The 25,308-nt window shown below is 47.2% G+C and overlaps 1 protein-coding gene across 3 annotated transcripts in view; it reads right to left on the bottom strand.

Annotated features, from left to right (window-relative positions):
- Window positions 1-737: 737 nt before the first annotated feature.
- The window catches only part of VPS53 (VPS53 subunit of GARP complex), a 59,139-nt gene continuing 34,568 nt past the window's right edge, over window positions 738-25,308 (bottom strand). For 2 of the 3 annotated variants that reach the window (XM_085078407.1, XM_085078408.1), the window contains exons 14-22: window positions 23,275-23,517; window positions 21,715-21,862; window positions 20,766-20,848; window positions 17,745-17,823; window positions 12,921-13,069; window positions 8,032-8,101; window positions 6,146-6,283; window positions 3,499-3,603; window positions 738-3,218 (exon numbers count right to left, since the gene is read on the bottom strand). In XM_085078407.1, the coding sequence (XP_084934533.1) occupies window positions 3,048-3,218; window positions 3,499-3,603; window positions 6,146-6,283; window positions 8,032-8,101; window positions 12,921-13,069; window positions 17,745-17,823; window positions 20,766-20,848; window positions 21,715-21,862; window positions 23,275-23,517 (1,186 nt within the window). In that variant the 3' untranslated portion in view covers window positions 738-3,047. Of the gene's footprint in view, window positions 3,219-3,498; window positions 3,604-6,145; window positions 6,284-8,031; window positions 8,102-12,920; window positions 13,070-16,429; window positions 17,352-17,744; window positions 17,824-20,765; window positions 20,849-21,714; window positions 21,863-23,274; window positions 23,518-25,308 lie in introns of those variants that run through there. The other variant, XM_085078410.1, reaches the window with a different exon arrangement.

The raw sequence follows: 25,308 nt of genomic DNA, 5'->3' as shown, positions 1-25,308 counted from the left end.
ACTGAACCACAGGCGATGCCGTGCTGGAGCTGTCGCTGGGAGAAGCAAATCCCAAGGATCCTGCGTTATTTGACAACGATGGAAAGCTATTTGCAAAGGATGGGGAATGCCAGGCTGTGTCACAGAGCTGTGCTCACCCAGCCCTGCGATTGACGGCAGCGCTGCGGGGATGAGCGCTGACGGCACGCGGGTGAAACTGCTGAGGTCTGCTCAGCTTTTACAGCCCTGCTGCCACCGCCCTCGTGGAGCCAAGGAAAGGCTCGTGGAGGCTTGGACATCGTCACTTGGATGCTGAATCCTGGCTGTAAATCTGGGGAAAGAAAGGAACACCCAGCGCCCGGCGCAGGCTGCTCCTGCCCAAGGGTGGAGAGGGCAGGAGAAAAGCAAATGAGTCATTAATTCTCCAAGCGAAAGGAGAGCTGCTCCAGCGTCATGCAGCGCGTGGAAAAAGGCACTACCCCTTAATTAGCTGCAAAGGAAAAATTAGGATCTCTCAGCAATCTCTCCTGCAGTGGCAGACAGCAGGGATGATGTGATTATTTAGGGGCACAAGGTCGGGAGCGCTGAGCCACCCACGCGGTGCAGGAGCTGCTGTGAACGCTGATGCTGCCGGAGAGGAGGAGGTGGGAAAGGCAGAGAGGAGCTGCAGGAGCAGATGGACAGCAGGGAGCTCTGTGTCCAGCACGTTTTGGGTGAGGTCCATCCTGGCCACTGGCCGTACAGAAAACACCCAGCAATGAGCATCAGTAACCATTTAATTCATTTTAGTGTCACACCCCACATACAGCCAGAATTACACCCCAGCCTGAAACCATAAAAAGTGGCATTTTATACAGAAAACACATAATCATCCTTCATTCCCCAAAGCTGTAAACTCCAAAGAGCTAATGCACAAATAGAGACCTGCCAAATCTAATACACACCCAAGAGCCAGGAGCACAAAACTCTTACACCAGAAGTAGAAAACTGTGGACTTGCTCTCTGAAAGTGGAACTCCAAACACCCAGCCCTGTAGCATTCTTCAAGGGCTGAAACTAAAAACTCATTTCTCTTTTTACTCATTTCTCTTACCTACGGAATGAAATGCAGAGAATGAAATGGGAGAAGCCTTTGGGTAAGACACACGATGATAACTTCAACATCATCTTCAGCCACTCATAATTTAGTGAGAGACTTAGCCTTAGACAAAGCAAAGAAAAATTAATCTAAAATAAATTATTCATCCAGCAATGGGAACAATGAGTCTCTGCAAACCCATGTTCCCTCCTCTCCAGCTCTGCAGTGTGGTAACTCGTGAGCCATCTTGCACATGCACGTTGAGATAATCTGTCCTTGGGGAATGGCTGCTCAGAATCCCAATGTGTTTTCAACCGTTCCTTCTTTTGTCACCCAACGTGAAATCAGGACAGGAAACAAATGAGGCAACAGCAGATTTGTAAAACTGGAGTGATGAGAAACTGCTGTCCCTCCCCATGGGTGTTGCTGCTGCTCTTCACTGCCCTGTCCCGGTGAAGCTCTGGCTTTGGGTGGATGGAGCTCACATTCCTGGAGCCTGATTGCCCCTCCCCGATGTGCAGCAGTGATTATTACAATCCCTGGGAGTACAGCCCCTAATAAACACAGTCCTAAGGCCCACACGTGCCCTGGTGGGGAGCATGACCCTCCCAGGAAGGCATCTGACAGCATGGTTGCTCCTCACCAGCTACACTGGTACAGGACTTCTCTTCCCTGCACGTGCAAGTGAAGCTTGAGTTAAATAACACAGGCACAACTGGTTGATCTGCCCCTACATCCATGTGGGATTCATTCATGGCTGGGCCTTCAAAGTCTCCCAGAAAGGGTACAGAGGAGTTTGGGAAAAATCCAGCAGTGCTAATGACAAGGTGAAGCCTCCCTGCATGGGGAAGCATCCACTGATCCCAGCCCTGCTCCACGCTGGCTCTTGAGTGGGAGCCAGGAGCTGGGCCATGGGAAGAGGGGCTTGGGTTATCCAAAATATTTCACCACTGGTTGTCCTCCCCTCTGAACTGGTGCAAGATGAAGCTCAGAAGAGGAGGAGAAGAGGAAGGGCCTTGAAGCCTGAGGCTGCTGGGAGCCTCCTGTCCCTGGAAGCAGTGCTGGCTCCCTGTTAGAGCCAACATTTCCAGCAGCTCTCCCTGTGCAGAGGTGGCACAACCCTGCTGGAGTGAGAACAAGGGGCTGGAGCTGTCTGACACTTGCTCCATGAAGGGTTCTTTGTGGACAGAGGGAAAGATGCTGGCCAGGAAGGATGGGAACTCCCACTGGGGACAGCCCAGCACACGCCAGGGAAATACCAAGCAGCTGGAGATGGCTCCACACATGCCCTGCTTGGCCTTTAAGCTGTAACAGCGGCCGAGGATGCCAGCTGGTTGGCAGGAGCTTTGCCAAGGTGCAAAAGGCATTAATTCAGCCCTTTCCTCCTGTTCTCAAAAGGATTTGCCTTGCTGTTTCACGGTGCTTTATGCATGCCTGTCCTGGGAGCAGAAGAGAAGGCTGCCTTGGGGTTTCCTCCTGGGCATCTCATTGACTCAGTGGAGCTGCAGATGCCTGGATGGCAGCTGTTAAAGAGTTGGGATTTTGGTGGTGGCGATGGTTTGGGGTTGGTTCCCCCCAGTCCCATAATAAATAATCAGAGGAACAGCTCTGCTGCAGGGAGTGAGCTAACACAGAACTCAGGCAGAACCCCCAGAGCTGCAGCAGGAGCTCAGCCAGGATCAAAGCTGCAACACCAAGTGTATCTCAGCCAGATAGTCTCTGAATCCACCTAAATTGTTTCTGTAGCTGCTAGCCTCCAGATGCCTCCATTTCCTCCATCACGTGGACCTGGCAATGTCCTGAGTTTCACTCCTGCTAAGCTAAGGGCAAACACCTTGGTCAGATCCTTCCTCGGTCTGAAAGCGACGGTTAAGAGATCACAGGGATTGGGAGTGACAGCTCACGGGTCTTTCAGCAGCACACTGGAAATCACAAGCCTTGCTCCCACTCGCTGCCGCCAGCCCCGAGCCACGGAATTTCCTTCTGCTCCCTCAGAGTCTCTTTTTGATGAGTTTCTCCAGTTTCCGTATCCGGGAGGATTCCTGCTCGGGGGTGGGAGCGCTCAGCGACAGGGAGCCGGAGTTGTCGCCGCCGGGGGGAGGAGCAGGGAGGCGCAGGCGGAAAAGGTCCAACATGCTGCTCTGCTCGCTCCTCTTCAGGCCCTGAGGGAGAAAGGACAGCAGGAACTGAGCTGGGAGCAGCTGCAGTTCAAACCTCGACCTCCTGCTCACCCACCAGGAGCTGCACGGAGCTGTGGATGACTCCAAGCTCAGCCCCAGGATGCAGAGCAGGTATGAAAATGTGAAATGAACTGGAAACTTTTTCTTCAGTAGCAACTCTCAGAGTAAAGATACACTAGCCTCACAGTGCTTCTCCCACCCCTCTGAATTCATATGGAAATAAAGTCACCAATGCAGCAAGGAGCCCTGGACAGGTTCTAACCTTCATGTCGAGGATCTTCTGGAATGTGTCAGTGCTGCAGTCAGCGAGGAGCTTGATGTAATTGTCCACAAACACAACTGGGGGCTCGTGTGGAGCCATCACCACCTGCCAAGACAAGGAAAAGGAGATCAGACAAATAACATGAGTTCCAAGCCAGTGCTCAGCTAACTCTGGCACAGGAGTGACAGCAGAGTGGCTTCTAAAATAAAATGCTTCAGGAAAAAAAAAGAGGCTGCTTATAGGAGAGGTAAAGGTGAGTGAAGAGAAGCAGAGCAAGGAGCAGGGAGGAAGTCAGGTCTCTTTCAGCACAGCACTTCTCAGACCTGAAGGGCTGTGCATCATGTTTCAAAGAGCAGCAGGACTTTGTGGCCTGTGGGCTGGCAGGCACTGGTGTATTGTTAAAGCTCAAGATTTTATCTTGTGGCATGAGGAAGACAAGCTGGGGAGGTGCTCAGGGGACAGTGCTGGCGGTGGTGGTGACACTCACAAAGTCCCCAGAGATCAGGCAGCCTGGACACCATCCAGACCCTCCCTTTGGCTGTGTGTCCCTCTTGCTCCCTCCTGACTGCAGGCAGGACAGACAGTGTGTCACAGGGGAATGTGACAACACTCTGTGGTCACTCCCTCAGTCCCCAGGACAGTGTGGGCCAGAGCTCTCTGCTCTGCAGCTCTCCTGACATGTCACCCATGGGTGAGCAGTGCCACACAAAGCCACCCTGTCCTTGGGGTGCAGCTCCTCTTGTACACTCCTCTGGAGAGACTGGGATGAACAATGTGAACCCCCACCAACATCTGCCCAGGAGCAATGGTAAAAAAACAGGAAAAAAATCAAAATAGCTGGAAAGATGATCCCTCATTGATGTACTTTTCTCACATAAGCAGCAAGCTCCACAGAGAACATGTCTTTTGATAATGCTGGGCAGCCAAAGCATTCTTCTGGGGAAGAGTGTGTGTGTATGTGTGTGTATGTGTGTGTGTAAATGGGCAGAAACAGCACCAGACCAGACTCTCCCCTGTCTCCAAAAACATTTCCATATGTTTGCATTGACCCAGCTCACCCCACACTGTATTCTGTCACCAAGACATTTCTTTCTTTCCCTGCACTTCAGACCAATGAAACATCATAGCCATGTATACACTTATAAATCCTTAATTTACAGCCCTTGTAAAAATCTTCTGCCAAGATGAAAAGCTGGAGCTTCAGACAGCTAGCCAGAGGAGAAGGGGAAGAGCTCTGCGGGATGTGCACAGCCTGGCACCCTCCTCCCCACTCCATCTGTGCTTTGTGGGGCTCAGCTGAACGCATTTGTTTGTGCTGTCCACGAGCCCAAAGGTTGTCTCCCTGAATTACCTGCCCCAGAACAAGCCTGGGAACACACACTGCAGCTCCCAGTGCCGTTAGGCTGTTGGATTTCCAGCTACACTGACACAGAGCCCTCAGCTGGGGCCAGAAGTGCTTTGTGCAGCAGCAGGGTCAGCACAGGCTGTGTGACACAGCAGTGCCACTGCTGCTGCACAGCCTGGGGACCTGCAGCACTCTCTGCGCTGCTTTCCTCTCCAGTGTGATGCTAAGGGCAGACAAATTAACTCCATTACTCTCCTGATTCACACACAAGCTCCGAGGAAAGACCTGCTCTGTATGCAACAGGCACCAATCTTCCCTGCTCCCGTTAGCTCAAAGCAGGATATTTTCATTCAGGTAATTTCAGAGAAAATTTAGACTACAATTCACTAACACCTCAATCACCTAACTCCAAAAGCATGGAGCTGGAGGACTCATGTCTGAATCCAGAACACAAGCTCAGCTGTGACATCCCCTTGGGCATGGGAGCAAAGCCACACTGAGCAGCAGGCAGGGAGGGACAGCTCAAGCTCCTCACCCCCCCTTGGCTTGGCTGTGGTTTACAGGAGGCTCTGGCTGGCAGCTGCCTGTCCCAGGTCCCACTAATTCCCTCACAGGAATGCCTTCCCAGCATTGCTGGCGGGCAGGAGACAATCCCATCACCCAGGAGGGTACAACTGTACAGCTCCCACGGCTTCTCCCGGGATCCAACCTGACTTCTCACTCCAGCACCAACTGGGAAGGGCAGATCGCTATGCTTGTTGCTTTTTGTGAAGACAACACACTGCTTTTGGGTCATTTTCCAGGCACCAGGTCTGGAAAATGAAAAAGGGCTCTGGTGAATACAGTAACCCAGACATGTTTGCACTGGCTGTTACACTAGACAGTAAACAGGTGACTCAAGCACGGCTTGGCTCCCCTGCGTGACGGAGTCTGCACAAAGGCCTGGAGTAACCTGAACCCCGGGTTTTGCCCCACAGCAGACACTCGTGGATGCAAACTCTGATTTTCACAAGCTCCTGAGGGAACCTGGTGCCTCAGCTCTCCCAGCAAGCAGAACCTGAGCCCTCGGTTGCCTTGAGAAGTGAGGTGAAAACTCCAACGTGGTGTTAGAAGAGAGTGGGGGCAAACCCAAGGGGAGTGAGCCAGTTCTGTGGAGCAGCTGGCAGAGCCCCCAGCCCAGCTCACAAACGTTCCTGTGCAATTGCAGATTGCTGCATTCAAAGGAAGGGCCCCCTGGAATTTGCTCGCTGCGATTCCCAGTCCAGCAGTCTGGCTGGCAGGTTATCAAAAGTCTTGAGTTACCTTCAGGATCATTTCAGCCCGAGTCATGCCTTTCACCACTATCTTTGTGTAGCTGGCAGGAGCCTTCCTCACCACTTGGGACCCAATGGAGGGCAGATCCAGCAGAACCATCTTCAGAGAGTGAGTGTCCAGCAGCAGCTGCAAGAGTTAACCACACTCTGTTATTCAAGCCCCTTTTAGCTGTTATAACCCAACATCCCTAAAAGTTTAACACCTCCCACACTGGAAAATATCCTGGTAATTGGACTGCAGGAACAGGAGAGACTGACCCATGTAATGACACTTCCAGGAGACATGATCACCTGTGGCTATGTATCAGCACCGTGGTTGATTTTAACAGAGCACTGCTCTGCTGACTGGGAATGACTTATGGCAGCCCAACATCTGGCACATCAGGCACAGATTTCCAGTCTTTCCCCCCAGGAGGATAAAGTGAAACAATCTTGATTACCTGGAGCTGTACCATGATTGAGATACCGAGGTCAAATGAACTAACACCACTCTTCCTCCTGCACCCAGCCACCCACAGTGTCAGCCTTTCTGCATTTACTCAGCCACTTGGTTTGGCTTTCTTTCCTTAAAAACTGTGACACAATACAGCTACATTGAGAACTGCTCACAGTCTGGATGTTGTTTGTTCCTACCCCAGCAAATAAGTGAGCAGCAGCCATGAAATTAAGCCCAGACAGAGCAGCACTGTCTGATGACAAAATGCTGTGGGTCAGGGCTCCTTAGAGCAAAATGATCCCAAATGCCACACTCCTCTGATTGCACAAAGTATGTCTGAAGAGACGAGACCACTGCAGAACAGAAATGTGAACTCAAACTAGAGGAAGAGCAGCACAATTTATCTGGACAGCAGTGAGTGTGAAAGCCTGCTGGGCTGTCAGCACACCCACAGCATTCCCTCAAAAAGGGAGCTGGTGGAAGCTCTTTCTGCAGGGACACACAGCATTCTGGGCACTGCAGGACCCCCAGCAGTGAGCACAACAAAGCAGAACCCCACAGGTCTCGTTCCCTGCACTGCACACCTCCAAATATACCACCCCAGTACCCCTGTTCCAACCATAATTATTAGCAAACAGCAGGCAAAGCAGTGCATAGGACCAGGAAGGCCAGGGAAATGTATTCCCCAGCAACATTTGCACCAGGGGAGAGAAAGTGGCATGGAAAGATGCTGGTGGGAGACCAGGGGGGTTCAAAAGATGTTAGAGGAATTGGGGTTCTACATGATGCAGAGAGAGATCAGCTGCTGAGACCTCTGCACCCCTAGCCCCAGGGAGGTATGTCCCACTCCTAATGAGATGCATTCACTGGGAATCAGGCTAATAAAAACCTTCCCAGGCTGCTTTAAAGAAGCAAATTGGGCCTGTTATTCCCATACAGGAATATTAAAACCTTTTAACATTAGACACAAGCCCACTGCTGGTTAATCACTTTAGAAGCTTATTTAAAAAAGACTCCCTTTAATCACTCTCAGGTTATTGCTCATCACTCGAGACGAGCAGGCAGCGAGCTTCACTCATTTGCTTTCCATTAAGGATGAGGAAGGTTTTGATGTAAAGCTCCTGTTTCATTTTGCAGACACACACTGCTCAGAACCATCTTTGATGCCTAAAACCCAAGCAGCTTTGAAGGCACCCATTTGAAGTTCACGGCGGTCCCATTAGGGATGATTCTGGGTTTTTTTTTGGTTTTTCTTTTTTTTTTCTGAGCCCACAGGGCTAATAAGCTCTACTTGCAGGGGACAGATGAAACCCTGCCTCTTCAAATCTCATCCTCACAGAGCAGCAGGGTCCAAGCCCATGGGCAGGGTGGGAGATGAAGGGTCCCTGCCTCAGTTTCTTGAGTCCAAAAACAAAATATGACAGCCAACATCTTCTTACCTGTTCTGCACCCACCATACTGATAGGTTTGCACTTGAAGAGATGGTTAATGAACTTGGGAATGAAGGAGCTGCAGGAGAGATATAAAATGACACAGTTGCATAAGAATATTTGCAGTCAGACAGTCTTCTGTGGTGACAAAGCATGCAGAACCAAACCAGAATGGCTTCCACAAAGACACTCTGAGTGCCAGCTTCCCAAGTGGATTCCAGACGTGTTAAATATACTATATTAAAAAAAAAAATCCCAACCCCTAGGCACAGTTCTTTTGCTCTAATTAATCCCTCCTAATCTAAAGTTCATTGAGAAGTTGCACACATCCTCTGGGTAAATAAACTGCTATAAACTATCTAGGAAGTATTACAGTACAAGGTCAGCAAACAAACTCTTGTGCATCACAAAAACAGTAAAACACCAGGATTAGTCTCACTGTTCATGAGTGGAAGTATCTTGACTGTATCCAGAACCTACATTTTCCTGCACACAAGTAATTCCATAACATGCATATTACACACTGAACTTGAGGTCCAGCCAAGGCTGGAGGTCTGCTGGGCCCTGGACACTCACACACAGGCACCCTTCCAGAAAGCTCCTGGCCAACACAATCAAGGCAAGAAAAAGTTTTGTGAAAAGGAAAACACCACTACCATATTTTACTGTCATGCACTTCAGACTCAGAAAAATGACTGCCCAAGCAGGGAGAGTTTGGGGAGGATGGAAGGCCAGTGTTTGCCACTTCAGAGCATCAGCTTTGGTTTTAGCTTTTTGCCCTTTGCTTTGAGGCAGTTTCATTCCTCAGTGGGGAAGCAGATGCTCCCTCCCAGCAAAAGCACTGGCTGGGCACCTGCAGGATAAGCTCCAGCACAGCTCCTCCACCAAGGAGCAGCACCAGGAAAGCTCAGGAGCTGAATGAGCAACAAACTCTGTCAGGACCACACTGCTCAGATTCACATTCCTCTTGCTGCCTTGTTTTTAATGTGCTCTGCTTCTTCCACATGTCCTCCTTTGGCTGAATGCCTGCAGGGCTCACGTTTCCAGGACCTTGTCCATGACCTGGTGGCAGGTCTTGGATTTTAATGGCTCTCCTAAGTTAATATCAGTCGGTCTGGTTTGTGTCCTTTGGACTGAGGCTGTTCGTGATGATGATCTAAATTCAGCCTGGTTTCCCCCCTGCATCTGTTAAGCTATTTGTTTCCTCCCCACAAAGCAAGGAGCATGAACAGCATCTTGTTTGTCCTGCCACCTGTTTTCCAAGCCAGGACATTCATTTCTCATCCTTTCCCATGGAAGAATGACAAAAGTGTAACTCAGGCATGGAGCGTGCCAAGCTGCTGAGCAAACCAAAAGGAACAGTTCAAGGAAGAGCCCTCACATGTAAAGGTTCCTTCCCTTCCCCTTCCCTCAGACACAGTCACTACCTCTCTCAGTGAATCATTTTGTCCTGGAGAGATGTCCAGGAGAACAATTTCAAACTGCTGCTGAGAAGCAGCTACTGGGCTGCCCCAAGCCGCTTTGAATTTGGCCACCAGAGAAACAACCTTGGCAACAAAACAGAAAGAGGAGGAGGAAAACGAGCTCTGTCTCCTCTTGCACAGAAGCATTACAGCAAAGATTTAACCTATCTGTTTTAAAAGTCCATTTTTCAGGTCTATAACTAATTCCCAGAGGGCAATTAGAGAGTGATGAGCACAGCTGGAGCTTAGGTGATCCTAGAAAATGATAAATCGGCAGCAACTCTGGATGCAGCAGCTCGCTGCTGGAAGAACTGTGCAGGAAATTAATTGTACCTTTGATAGTGCAGGTAGATCCAATTGTCCCTCCCTCTGCAAGGTCAGGCATGGAGCTAAAGCTCATGTTGTGTATGAGAAACAGGGTGAGCCTTTCCTTCTGCAGGGTGGCAGACTGGCAGCCCAAGGACCTCCTCCCCTGTTGGTTTTAATCTTCTTTTCTCTATAACCACTCAACCTCCCATAGACAGCATTCTGTCTTGCATGAAGCAATTCCCAGGCCCCTTTGGATGGCCACCCACCATCAGAGCAGAGGGGTAAAGCGACCTTCCATCCCCACATGCCTCTTATTTCACGCTGCCTTATTGGAAACAGCTTCCCAACTCCAGCAGGACAGACAAGACAAACTGTAAGAGCCAAGGGCTGCTCTGGAATTTTTTTTTTTCCTTTTTTTTTGGATTAGCAGAGACCATCAAGAGCAGTTGCACTTAACAGAAAAATGCACTTGAGCCTCTTGCCTAGGCTGGACTCGATGCCTGGTGCTCTCAGAGTACAGCAGGCAATGCTGATGTGAATAATACGTGCATGTTCAGGGGTAATGCTCTGCACGGGGCTCTGTGCTCAGAATGCCTTTATTCCCTGCACAATCACAGCTAGATTGGATGCCAGAATTCATTTACAGTTTCAGCTATAAAACTGAAACCAGCTAAACCTTCCCTAGAAGCAGAGAAGTCCCCAGTGTAACAATAAAGCAGTGCAAGGCAGATGAGGAACCTAAAGCACAGAAACCACAGCATCTGAGAGGCTCCCATCCAACGGGAGTGGCTCTGCCAAAGCCCGAGTTTTCCTAATCCCCTGCACTGATGATGCATCAAACACGATGCCTTGCTGAGTGAGGCACAGGCAGACATGCAACCACAGTCTGTCTGTCTGTCTGTCTGAGGGGCTGAGCTACTGCAGGACATCCCTCACAGCCTTCTGGTGTTGCTGAGTCACTGCAGCCCAGGAGGGTTTTTGCTCTACCAAGGTGGTGACCAGCATTTGCCCAGGCTGAGCTCAGCCCTGAAACCTCCAGGAGCCTCCACATCACAACCTTCTCCCCACCAAACTCCCCTCACTGTTTATCTGGAGCACCTGGAAAGACACAGCACCCACCACACTTGGCTGCTGCTAACAGAGGAGCTGCTTCCCCAGCGAGGGGGAGAACTTGTTTGTTTTTCCTGTCTCTCAGTTCTAATCTCTTCCTCATTGAGGTCAGGTCACAGACTTCCCAAACACATCCCAGCATAGCCAGCCACGGCTTTGCTGCTGTGGGGTTTGATTTCAAAGGATAAGGTGCAGGGAGAGCAGAGCCCCCCAGGCTGCCTGCGAGTGCCTCCCGGAAAGCCCAGGGCTGCTCCTCATCCCCAGGGAGCACAGCTCACACATCGGTCAAAACAAAGCAAAAATGACAAATTAGGTTAGAGGATTGATGCAATTTCTGATGGCCATTTTTCTTCTCTCCAGACTTGGCTCGGATCCCGCTGTTTTAAATTTAGTGACTTTAGCTGCCTTCTCCCCTGTGGTCCTGTAACTCAACACTCGTGCTTTATACAATCCATTAGGGCTGAGAAGTGGCAGCTCACAAAGACACAGGCATTAACATGTGGAGAAGCACAAGGCCTGTTAAAAGGATTTTCAGCATTGTGGGGCACACAAAAGGCCAGGTATTTATATTGGCCCAGCCAGCATGTTCCATAAGAATTCGCAGTTTAAAAAATAAAAATATTTGTAGGCATTAAAATGCATTTTAAGGAGATCACTGCTCCCTTACCATTGGGCTGGTTCTCCTTAACACCAAGTTGCACAGACCCAGCAAAACCAGCCTTCAGGAACCCATTTTCCCCTTCTACACCTGATCCATGGCACAGTGAGCTCAGGACTGGGTCTTAATTTTAATGTGCTGCAGATCAGAGCTGCAGTTCTCTTAAAAAAGGGTTTTGGAGAGGAGCAGTGGCTTCTGTGCTCATGGATGAGGAGAGTCATATTAGATTGGAAATTCACTCAAGTCAGAGAGCTGAGAGTTTCATCTGGAGTTTACTTGGTATGTGCTCAGCAATAAAGTTAAAAGGGAGGCAACTAAGCTGAGGTATTAAGAGTGTGCTGTGAACAGCTGAGTAAATGGGGGGTTTTATTTATCACATAAAATTCAAGTGTAACCACACAGAAGGTTTTCATGCAATAAATTTCCACTGAGGCAGCGTTTCAAACAGTGATTATGGGCAACATCATAACATGATTTATCAGTAACTGCTCCTTAAGGCAAAACCAACAAGTACCCCGAGACAGAGAGGGGGATGAAACTCTCACGCCAGCCTCCCTGCTGGGAAAGCTCCCAGTTCCCAGGATAGCTGCTGCATCCCACCCTGCTCAAGCACAGCCCACACAGTCCCTGCCAGGCCACAAGGCTTATTTCAGGCTGATTACCTTATCAGAGATGAATGAAACGTTAAGGTATTTCAGAGTGACACATGACACGCACGCCGCTGCTCACAAGTCCACCAGCACATCACATGGGACACCAAAAGCAGCAGCTACGACTGGCAGAGCCCTCCCGAGGGTTTTTCTTGGGGCATTGCCATGTGGAGCTCAGCTGGACACAGGGAAGAGCTCAAAGTATCTTCCCAAAGAGCTGGATTTTTGTTTCAGACTCCCAGCTGAAAGTTTGGATGTCCAAGAGATGCTGGAGGCTGAACCTCGAATCCAACAGCAAGGGGCATTTCTGTCTTATCTGCCACTTCTTTCATGCTGCTCAACTTTCAGTGACTTGCCAGGAAGACACTTTAATATCTCCCAACATTTAAATGTGAATTTCCCCTCCTGACTGAGCTATTTTTGCACACAAAAGCGGCTTTTAGACTGTTAAGGTAGAACACACTTCTCACACATGCCCTCAGAGCGCCAGAGCTGTTGTAAATGTTATTTTGAGGCAAATTTCTCAGCACCTGGAAGCCCCAATGGAGAAAAGGAGGTTTTCCCACAGCAAGAGTTGTGTCTACAGTCAGATATTCAGTCTTTTAAAAATGTCCAACACAAAACTTCTGCACTTGGCAAACAACACAAAGTGATCATCACACTGTTTTACGGGACAACCTCCATAAACTGTGTATGTTGGTAACTTACTTTGCAAATTTGATGCAGAACTGAGTGAAATACTTCCTCGTGGAGGCCAGGTTGTCACGGATGATGGGGACATTCTGTTTAATGTGGAGGATCACTGAGGTGACATAAGGACTCTGGTCACCGACATGTTCCACGTTCTGCCACTGCATCTGCACCAAGGGGAAAAAACAACCACAAATGACTGCTGAATTCATCAAGATTCGAGCAATAGGTAAGGGAAACTGTACAAACTTCCTGCCAGATCTCTAAGGAATCATTTAGGGGCTGCCTCTGCAATTCACCACCAAGGTCAAGTTGTTCATCATTAAAGTGATTGGACAAAACCTTTCCACAAGAAGACACAAAGAAAATCCAGAGCAGCCCTTTCTGCACCAGAGCAGAGACTGGGACCAGTAAGCTACACAAGTGGGGACCACTAGGATTAAAAAAGCTTTTGGAGAACACCAGGCTGCTTTAATATTTAACAGTTTCCAGTTTGCTGGGATGAAGTGCCCATATAAATCCTGATTACAGGCATTTGAGAAAATATCTGCAAGCTTGCAAAGTCTGGATTCCTGTATGGCAGCCAAGACTTTAATACTGGTAAGACTGATGACAGATAGATGGAAGAGGTAAAAAGTCTTAAAGTCCAAAGCACTCTACACCAGTGTAGCTCACTGAAAACACTGCTGGTGTACAAGCCAGGATGCCCAACTCCAGTTCTTCTAAATGCATGTAAAAAGTACAAAACAAGAAGAGTTACTCAATCTCCCGTTTTGTTTTCCTTTTTCCTCAGCAGAACCACAAGAGAACAGCCCCTGTGAGCCAGATGTGTGACTGCCTAGACTTTCTCTGAGCCTTGTTTGCAGTACACAGGGTATTCCCAGTGTAAGTCAAGTGGAAAAACCAAAAAAGAGGTCCTCAGAGTCTCACTGAGGATCACAAGCCTCCAGAAAAGCACACTCAGTTCTGCTGCTGCTCAGAACTCTGCAATGTTCTCCCAATAACATTCTGGAGATGAGACAGGAGGAAAACTCATAGGAAATCAGGAGAGGAAACTGGGCACATATGGAAGATGAGCTTTTTCCTTTGAGGAGCTGTTTGTCCTCAAACTTGCTTTCCCAAGCTCTGGATTTTGCATATAAAGTATTTTTATTCCTGGCTTTAATTTAATTTAATATGGCTACTTTGCCCCCTGCAACTCAGCTGACTCAATTCCATCCAAACAACACGCAGCCTAAGTGACTTAGTGGGAAAGAGAAGCCAAATTCTTTGCAAAACCACAGTGTCTGAGTCCACACATGTCCCACTAAAGCTGCCTCTATTTAAACCAAACAAATCAACCCCCAGCCTGCTGATCTCACAGCAGTGCCTACAAGGGATATCTCTCTCATCACCTGCACCACAGGTTTTCATGGAATCACAGAATGTCCTGAGCTGGAAGGGACACACAAGGATCATCCAGTCCAAATCCCAGCCCTGCACAGACACCCCAAAATCCCATCCTGGGCTTGGGAGCATTGTCCAAACTTTCCTTGAGCTCTGGCAGCCTTGGGGCTGTGCTCATTCCCTGGGGAGCTGTTCAGTGCCCAACACCCTCTGGGGAAACCATTTCCTAACATCCAACCTGTGACATAGGTTGAATATTAATAATATCCAATATAATAATATCCTCCCCTGACACAGCTCCAGCCATTCCCTCAAGGCCTGTCACTGTCACCAGCTTTTCTACTCCTCGTGGTGCTGATCATATCCAAACAAAATGCTCTGTGCCTTTCTGATGGACTCACATTCCCTTCTTGACAGAGCAATCCTCACCCAACACACCATCCCCACGGCCAGAAAGTGGGAAGGGACTGCTGAGTTGAATTATTGCACCAACAATGAAACAGTAGCTTTTTCATTTCGTTGGTCATCATTCCAAAAGCAATACTTTACAACCAAACCTTTAAAGCATGAACAGTAAAAATAGCCCTTTTGTGTGTGTGTGTGTGTGGATGTGGGTGTGTTTCACCCAAAAAAAACCCACCCAGTAGCTGCAGAGAAAGGAATAGCACACATACTGAAAAGTCATCACAAGAAATATGAGCCCAACTCTGCTGGTAAAGCTTTGTTCCTGTCGTTTTAAATTTATTCCTCTTTCTCCCCTTGTCCTGTGTTTTTCTTGGGATATCCACATAGTTTACATACACAGGGTGGAAATGAATCCAAAGAACAGGAGCAGTGAGACTTCACCGAAAGGGAGAAGCTGAAAGGCACCTGCAGGCTGGGAGGACTTGGGGTGTCTGCAAGGGTTGGAAGACCTTCTGGTTCTCACAAGAAAACACAGGTTTTGGGCTAAAACAGGCAGGAGAAAAGAGAAACCCTGAGCAAAACTTGGTTGGTTTGGTGCTTAACAAGAGCTGTGCTGTCCCCTGGGAATAGCAGGGGCTCAAGAGTGCTCCTAGGTCTGCCCAAAAATCAGCTCAGGTCCTTCCTCCATGTCCAGTCCCAGCTTTGGGAACACGAGCTGGGCTTTGCACTGTCACTCTGCACACTTCCAGGGCTGGAATGTTCTCCTGGGGGCTTTTCATTAGCAGCTGGCAGCTCTGATTGCTCTGCTCTCGGGGTTTTCCACGTGTGGAGAGGAGAAATGATTCAAGCCCTGCTTGCTGCTGTCCACTCAGCCATGAGGACACAGGGAATTGCAGCTGTGCCAAAAGGTTGGAGGGAAATGTAAAAAGCCAGCAAGAGATCAATGTGAGTCACTCAAATGTCCCCCAGCCCCACTTGCAGGCAGTTTTACATATAAATCGATGCTTAATTCAGCAAGTAAATCAAGCTTTATCCAGTGCAATCCATAAACTTAATTGGGGCAAAAATTAAGATTAGCAGTTCCCTCATCCCAGTGATTGAAAAGGAAGCACACCAGGCAATGGAAGTGCCTGCTGTAGAGCAGAACAAACACATTACCAGTTCTTTGCTATCCTGAATATCCCAAAATGGGGTTTAGGGCAAATTCTCCTCCCACTCACAACCCAGCTCCACATCCTCCAGCCACGTTTAATCATTCTACACCTGCTGTAAAATCTGAGTAAGGATTATCACCTCCAAATTTTGTAATATGGGGCTTTCTCATCATTTACCATTTCTTTCAGGACACACGAAGTAAAGAATCGTGGAAACTGAGCAGCATTCCCAGCTGAAAGCAATATTCCTGATGCTGTTTTCTGTGTTAAATCTCTCAAAGTGGCCTGCAGCCAAAGTGGATTGAGAGGTTTAAGCATTTCATAATTTACCTCTATAGTTCCTGAACATTTTTGCAAAGAAAAAAAAAAACCCCAAAGCCAGACTCCAACAAAGGACTGGGAATGTTCAATCCTGGAGGACATCAGACTGAAGTAAATGAAAAGAAGCTAAACAAAGGAAAAGCCCTAATGGAGTATGGGTCTTGAGAGAGCAAAATTGGAATGGATCAGCCACACAATCTTTATTTCTTTAATATAGACTGAAATTTTACATTTCCAAATACTAACTCCGTGTTTAAATAATTACACGCGTTTTTTATTCAAGTGTCAGAGTAATAACCCAGCCCTGAAGGAAAGGGAGGAGGAGGGTGAAGGAAAAAACCTCTTGCACCAAATCCAGGTCTAATAAAAATCACATAAAAGCAACTCTGTCTGATGCAAACAGTGGAGTGTGTGCACAAGTGACAAGTATTTATTTAGCTAATTTCATAACACTTTAACTTGTTTATAAATCATCAGTCCCATCACATGTGCTGCATTTTACCAGTGCTCCAAAGACAAAAATAAATGGCCTACCAGCTGCTGCTTTCTCAAGGTTGTGGTTTACTTGGGTATAAACAGCCAGAGCTCAGGGATTCCAATATTCCTGTACTCTGCAGGTTCAGGAGATCTGCCACAGCACACAGGCAACACCTGAAGTGCTGAGCCCTTCCTAGTGGTGTTATTTTACTGGGCAAAAAAATCCCTCTTTCCATTTGGAACCTGCACAAGCTCTATTACCAGCTGCATTCCACTTCAAATATTAGCTGGGGGTGGTGGGGCTGGTTACAGCTGGAATACATCATAGAGCAGAAAGCTATTAAAATTCATGGCAGCGGGACAGTGTGTTGATCCTACAAAAAACGGAGCTCTATGTTTAATATTTCTAATTAAAAAAAAAAAAAAAAAGCTCAATCCACTTTTGTTGTCTTCACCTCTGTCTAAAGCAGTCTGGGTTTTCACAATACTTTGGCAAGAGAGCACAGCTCTGCATTTCAAACATATAAAAGCCAGCAGTGTAACTGCAACAAAATCCTTAAGCTGCAGTCCTAGGGGCCTCTCCAGGAATGGCTCCATATGTCCTTGAGAGGATCACAGAAGCAATAAGGCTCAATCTCAATTCCACATCACCTCCACTGGAGTAACTCCATTTAAGAGCCCCAAACAAGCAGGCTGGTAAAACTCCCTGCCAAAGGAGACAAAGGGGAGAGCGAACGTGAAGGTGTATTTGAAATTTCATGCTAACAAAAGTTTTCCCAATTTTAAATGCTCTCACTGGCATTGGGAGTGGAAAGAGAAAGCCTTATGGACTTCCTGAATGTATTTCGTTGTCTGTATGTTTTAATGTGCTGCAAAAAGCCTGGAAGTTCTAATGTGAATAATAGGAGGGTTTGGAGTGAGGGGTGTGTTTATAAATACAGCAATTGCTGCCTTAAAAAAAGTGAGAAAAATAAATCAAGGCATGGCTAAGTCTCAAGGCAGAGTAAGAGGATTTATCAACAGTGAAATCAAGCAATCAAAGCACACAAGAGCTCCACATGGATCTTAAGGTGACCTTTTCCCAAAAACCCAGCCCTACCTTGCTCATAGCAGTCAGAGCAGGGTCACAGGCTGCATCCAGGTCCTGCACTAACAGCTGGATGCTGTTGGAGATCACACTGCGAAAGAGAAAAAAAAAAAAAAAAACAGAATCAAGCATGAGTTTTAGAATCACTCAGAGTAACAGAGTGCCAGAACTGGAGCATTTGACTGTGAGAGGAGGAAAATCCTCTACTGGCTGACAGTAGCACTATGATGTGAATGCACATGGCTACAACTTGTAGGAGGAGAAGCTGGGAAATTCCTCAGGGAGCTGCACAATGGATTTCAGTGGAGAGAGGATGTTTTTCGAGTTGACCCTTCTCTGTTTTAACACAAATAAGGGGCTGGGAATCAAAGGTGGCAGATGATGAAGAGGAGAAACCCACAAGGATCAAGCCCAGACTGATTTCAGCTTCAAATTTAATCCAGTCTGCGTAACACCAACATTTTATCATCTCTCCATTTATTCACAGTCAATATTCTACTGCTCACAGGAACTTGCAAAGAGGATTTTAAGAATGACATCTGCATGAGTTCTGTGTCTCCCATGTGTGAAGATGAAGGCAGATGTCTTATTTACACTATGTCTAGGACTGCTGCCATCCATTGTTTGAGTTCCTGAGACATATACCAGACTAAAGGACACATTAGGCAAACACATTTCCCTCCCTCCCTTCCCATTTTTTTTTTTAAACAGCATGATATTGCTTAGAGACATATTTAGGGCCACCATATTACGATGTGCATAAAGGTGCAACTGATCCTAAAACAACAGCCAGGAAACTCTGCCTGCAGCAGCTCAGCCCTCCCTCAGGGGCACAGAACCAGCACTCCCACTGCAGACAGCTTATTGCTAGAAGCAGTAACTGACTGGGTTCCACTAAGCACGGGTTTTAAAAGCAGTGTCAGCTTTAAATCTGCCACAGATGCCTGTTTACAACCTCAGGATTATGTTTGTAAGAAGTGGATTTTACTTTTGCTCTTTCTCATGATGGTAGCACAGATGAGAATCACAGGACTGTGAGAAATCTGAGCAATGTTCCCTCAAACCATCTTTCCTTCTCCTTCCTTCTGTCTTTGTGAAGTTCTGGATACTGCTCTGGGCTTCACTGTTCAAAATATTTTTAAGTGTCCACCTTCTCACTGAGATATGGTGTCACCCACACTTAACTCTGACCTGGGTTTTGTTCTTCACCACAACCCAGAAAAATTTCCTGTTCCCTTTCCTACAGCTCCAGCACATAAAGTCTGGAACAGGATGCAAAGCAAAAGACTTCCTTCAAAGCAATTAATTTGTTTGTAAAGGCAAACACATCCAAAATTAGTTGGAAAAATTAGTATGGGAGATGAAGCGACTGCAGGCTTCGGGTTACACGATCTAAAACTTGCATTGGGATAAAAAAAGCCTGTGACTGTTTCTGCTGGTGCCTCTGCTTCTGCTGGGCACTACAGAATTTCCTCCCTTGGGGGATTCCACCAGGCCAAGGGAGCCAGACTGAAATAACCACCCCTGCTGAGTCCTGCAGGGCACCTGCTGCCACTGCCTGCCAGGGAGAGCTGTGGTTTGCACCAAAGGGAAACACAACGCCCTGAGTGGATGGAAAGTGACTCCATCACTCGTGTGTGGGGGAAAACCCTCCTTTGCCACACATTTGGGGTGGTTCTGCACTTGCCTTTCTCTAAAAGAAACACTTTCCAGGGTGAATAAACAGCATTTTATCGCTTATTTTACGGCTGTGCCTAACAAGACATCAAATCCCAGAAGAAACAACTTTTTGATGTTGAATGAGTGAAAGCCAGCGAGGTTTACAGCTCTGACTTACACTGACAGAAGGCTGGACAAAGCCCTCAACTGGAACAGAATGAAAGTCAATTAAAAGCCTTTGTTACAAGATATATCAGCCCTGTCAGTTGGACTTTAAAGCTGTCCAAACCAGCAAAAGTGAACTGTACATTAAACAACTCCCAAAACACTTCACATTGGCTGTCTGGGACCAACCACCTCGTGTGGAAACCAAGCAGCCACTGGAGATTGCTGGTTCCTGCTGGCAAAACTCACCCTCCACTTGGTCCACATTAAGAAAATCCCATCATCTGGCATATTTTATTTCTCCTTCCCTGCTACCTTGCTTGCTTTGGCTTAGTGGACACAGCAACCCTGGATTTCAGGCAGGGATTCACTGTTAAAAAGGTCTGAGAAGAGTCTGAAGGGAAGGGAGTTTCTGCAGCCTGGAATGGAGCCTGAGAGCATGTGAAAGAGCTGGATGGAGATTCAGTGGGATCCTGTCCACTGCAGCAGGAGAGGAGGAACCACAGGAAGGAAGTCTTCTGAAAAAAATATCTCACTGCTATCTGGGCTGAATCTCAGTTTTAGGGAGAGCTGGTGATAGGGATTATTTTCCCAGTCTTGCCAAGATTTCCTTTTGTCTGATATGAGGCAAAACAACTTTTGCCTCAATTTTCTTCCCTCAAAAAAAAATATTCAATCTGTCTGTCAGGGGTGGAGAGGATGTTAGAGCAGAATATTTTTAGCACCGTTACATGAAAAGTTATTTTAATGAATGATAATCTTCTCTCAATTATAATCCCCAAATATAAGATTGGATCAGTCTTTTATGTCATCTGAAATGGGGTTTGATCATACTGACAAGGCTGCTGATTACCAGGGGGAAGTTAAAGCAGGAAGGAATGTACTGAAATAGCTTCCTTTCTTGAAATGTAACAGCCACCTCGCAGAGCTGCCAAGATGCAAATGATGTTTCAAATGGAAAACTCACTATTTCCTTTCCCTTTTCCAGTGCTCTTGTTCCTTTGGCTTGGACCATGGGGAGCAGCTCAAGCCTGCACTAGTGCTGCTCTTGGAGCAGCCAGAGGATACCATTCCTTCACCAGGGAAATGCCTGTGGATCTGGGTGGATCCTGTGCCACTGGGATCTTGGGATTGTTATTCCTCCAGCACCATCTGCCTGACAAAAGGGGATGTTTGATAATTGTGGGAGGAGGCACAAGCTGAACATACATGCTGAAAGTGTCCATCTCTCCTGTCAGGTTGATTCTCTCCATTAGGCTTGCATCCACTTTTTCTTTGAGTTTCTCTTCCAACTGTTGGGAAACAAAACAAGCAACAGGGAGATCAGGTTTCTAACCTGAAATAATCATTCTTGAAAACTTATGCCCTGGAAAGGTCAGCTCCTTAAAACCTAATCTGTGACCAAACTATATCCAAAACTCATCCAGTGACACTGGAAATCTTTCCTTCCTGGCATCCCAGCCCTGTTGATCTGCCAGGATGAGCCATGGTGGCTCCACGTCCTCAAAGAATTAAAGCTCCAAGGTCAAATATGTAACTCTAGCACGACATGCTACCGTAGTAGCTTAACACTGTGGCATCTGTCCTGCTAATAAAGATGTTTCTCAACACTCTGCCTGTGCCCAAACTGCAGAGCAGGAGGAGGATTGCCAGACCTAGTGGTGGAGAGGCCTGGATGCAGCCAAACATCACAGCTCGTTGCTGACCTGTGGCATTTTGGAAGCACCTGAATGTAACGAGCGGCGCGGCTGCAAATCACATCAGCATAAATTCCTGCTCTCTTCACTCCACATTGCCCCAATATTTCATGCAAGTATTTTCCCAAAAGTATTTTGAATTATTGGTGTGCTTGGTTTTTTTATGAAGGGGAGATCACGAACTGAGAGACATTAAAAAAAAAAAAATTGGTCCCCAAATCCAAAACAAATTACGTAACAAGTAGAGAAGGATTGAACCCCAAACTGATGCTGCAAAGCAGGATTACAAGCAAATTGCTTTTCTCAGGTAGAAACAGCAAAATCAATACTTTTCTTTCTTCAAAATACAGATTAACTAATGTACAGCTCAATAATCAATGGGTGTTTTAGTACTTTTGGCACTCCCAGTGTCCACAGCAGCACAGAAGAAGGGCTGAGTGTCACCTCAGAGGAAAACTCACCTGCTGGGTGGTGGCCAAACAATACTCTGCAGTACTCAGGATGCTGCAAATGAGGCAGAGTTCTTCTAAAGTGAACTTTGCCACTTCAGAGCCTTCCTTTTCTTTCAGCAAACTTGTGATGGTGAGCCCACCACTGCTGCTGGTTGTCCTGGAAAAGAAAAAAAAAAAAAGACAAAATCTGTAAGATTTTTGGGTGTACAGATGCACAGAGCGCAAAATTACTGCTAGATTTTAATGCCACATAAAGGCCTTATGACCACAAAGCCCTGTGCAACACAGGACATCAAACCTACAAGTGCTATTTTGGTGAAGGAATTCCTTTTACAAAGAGCTTTGTACCAGCTCTTCAAGCAAAGGACAACTCCCTCATTGACAAGAAGATAGATTAGGATGCAAGTGGAACACAGCCTTCTCCAGGTAGCTTCACCTTCACTGCCAGTTATTCAAAATCTAATTAAAGATTACAGAAGAATCTCAGAACGATCAGGAAACTTGTCATATTTATCTTTGCAGCACTAAACAGCTGTCCACGTGCATTTGAGACTTTGGCTACCTGTTTTAAAAGCTGATGGTATCAACAAAGTAAATTATGGATGATGTGCCTTCCCCTCCACTGCCTCCCAGTGATCAACGTTCATGTATCAACAAAGAAAGACTCAGAGCAGCTTAGAAGCAGGAAATTCCCTACCTCTCAACTCTTTATAATCCAAATCCATTAAAAAAAAATAGGACAGTGATATTTATCTTGGACAGCAAAAATGGAGCACTCAAAAAAATGTGGATAAAGAATGCAACTGAGGTCTGATGGAGAACACACATTAAATTTATCTTTCCACTTGTCTGGATGGAACCCTCTCCCCCTTCCATCTGTAAAAGATTTTACTGGTTTCAGAAAGTCATTCTGCTGCTCCCAGGTTTACAAGGGAGACAAACTCAAGATGGTTAATAGCAAATAAAATTATCTGCAGTGGCAACATCTCAGGAGAACCTTTAGCCTGTACACATATTGCTGCAAACTCATCATGATTTCCTTTACTTTCAATGGATTTACATCTACATATCTTATTTATACAGAGATAAAATGTTCCAGAGCAGAGGGAGGTACAGGTAAGCACTTCAGCATCACACAAATAAACCACCTTCACCCTAAATTACCATATAGATGATGCTGAGCTCAGGCAGCTGAGAATCACAGTATGAACTGGTTACCCAAGTAGCAATTCTGAAAGCCAGGCCTCTCTGCAGAGACTTGGGCTGGCATTTCAAAAGGAACTTCAAGAAACTGCAAACCTGGCAGCTAATCAAAGCCAAATATGAAGCTATTCTCCAGGGGCCCTTAAGAGAAAAACAAAGTGTGACTGCCCATTTGCTCTCTGGCTTTTTCTCAGTGCAAGAAACTGAACTTTGGGAGAAAACCATGAAGTAAATGGAGTGATACTGCTGCTGCCTGGGGTGTTTTGACAGGGAAACAAGTGTTCACAAGGATGTATTGATTAATTATCTTTACAAATCATCTGCTCCCCACTGGAATGTCTGCAGCAGGGGTGAAGCCAAACTCACTTGGGCAGGTTTCCAGAGAGAATTTTCCAGGCATATTCCCGCAGGTACTTCTGGAAGATGGTGGTCAGGGCTATCATGGGCTCCCCAGTGCTGAGCTGGGAGCACTGCACCATGCATTTCTTGTAGTACACAAAGAGGTCAGCACAGCTGGGCAGGACGGCTCCTCCTTCATCCACGTTGGGCTTGGGGGGACCCTGAGCCTTGAAATCAGCCACAAACCTGTCAATCAGCTCACCCAGATTCCTGATGGAGGGAAAACAAAGATATTTCAGTCTGTCTGGGGAGGGAAAAGGTTATCATGCTAACAGAGAGATGCCCTGTCTTGTGACACCAGCAAGGTTTTAGCAGCCCTTTGTTATCTGCACCCTCCCAGCACAAAGCTCACACAATTCCACAGCCCCCAACCTTTTGTGCTCAAGGAGTTTTAGTGGCAGCTCCAAATCTGTTCTCCAGTCACACATAAAAGCTCCCAGGTCTGCCAGGACTCGGTTCAGCACATTTGATGCAAGTGCATAAAGCCTGAGCTCAAGTTTCATTCCTGGCACCAGGAAAAGGAACAGTCAGGCTTCCCATCTCAGCAGCCTCCGGAGAAGACCTCGGGGAATATGGATTTTAAAGGGATGTGCTCAAAATGGTGTGCCATTTGCCATTTCTTGGTCCCATTTGGATACCACCTGCTTTTGCACAACTTCACACATCCTTTAAAGAAGTTTTATTTAGCGTGAGCACAAAGTGCACTTCCTACTTAGACTCTTTTTTAAAAGCACAAAAAGCCCTCTTATTGTCTCCAGTGATTCATTAGAGCCTGGTCCTTACTCAAATATTTCGGTCTTTAGGCAACAATAAACTTCACTCCATCGTCTCACCAGGACAAAAAGGCTTTTGAGCATGGCTGAGGGCCAGAGCCATCAACACAGAACCAGAGAATCTTCTGATCTTGGGGAGTTCCTCTGGTCCTTCTCCTCCAGAGAGAGCACATCCGTGTTGGAGAGCAAGCCCAGCTCTCCCAACATCAGAGCTCAGCTCTGTGGTATAACCTTTGCCAGATGAGCTGAATTCCAGCAATAAACCTCCTCCCCCAGACACACAGAGCCTTCCTCTTTTGGGAAGTAGATAGGCCTTTCAGATGAGAGAGGTGCTCTGCTGACCAAAAGGAGGTCCTGTATTTTATATTCCCATTTCCAAAATGGTCTTGGCTCCACTTCTTCCAGCTCTCCCCTTCCCGTGGCACAACCTTCACCCCTCTCACTGCTGAGGGTGCAATGGCTGTGCTGTGCCATGATCCAAGGTTCCTAAGGAGAAAGCCAAACCCTCAGCAGAATGGCTGAGACTCTGCAGAGCATTCTCACTTATCTCTGCCAGCCAGAGGGGAAAAATAATGCCAATAATGACAACTTTCCCCCAGTTTCTATCCCTTTTTGCTTTCCTTCTTGTGAAAGAGAAAACCTCTCTGATTCCAGTTTACCAAAGAACCCACAAGTCTCCTCCCTGATAAACCCAGAAGTTGCTGCCCCAGAATGGATGATCTCCTACCATGGGTGATCTGCTGGGTCAAAGCGACCTACAGAAATGTGCTTGGAATATCAGAACTCTAAATCACAGAGCAACACCTTCTGACTTCAGCCAGGCTGCTGCAAAGACAAGTAGCCCCTTTTTCCATGCTTATTGCCTGAGCACTGCACACAGCCCTGACTCCACACACACAGTTCCTCGGCTGCGTTACAAGCCCTGTAAAAACATCAGGCTGCTGGGCTGATGTGATAAATCTGCCCACTGGCAGGAGCAATTGAAGGCTGAAGCGAAGCATTGATTGTGTTGGGCCACAGAGAAGCAGAATTTACCTCCCTCTGTAGCTGTAGCAGAGCCAAACAGATGGCTGCTGCAGGAGGGCTCAACACGTGCTGCAGCCTGCAGATTCCTGCAGCTTCTCAAGGAAAGCGGACGTGGCTCACTCCTTGTCAAATTTAACAGCTGCATCTCCACCTCTGCATCTGTGCTTTGCTCCAGCTGGGCAACAAAGTGGAGCTTTCTTAG

The sequence above is a fragment of the Lichenostomus cassidix genome, chromosome 19 (genome assembly GCF_008360975.1).
Source record: "Lichenostomus cassidix isolate B80296 chromosome 19, HeHo_3.0, whole genome shotgun sequence".
NCBI classification, from domain to species: Eukaryota; Metazoa; Chordata; class Aves; order Passeriformes; family Meliphagidae; genus Lichenostomus; species Lichenostomus cassidix.
This window is presented reverse-complemented; position numbering and strand designations above follow the sequence as displayed.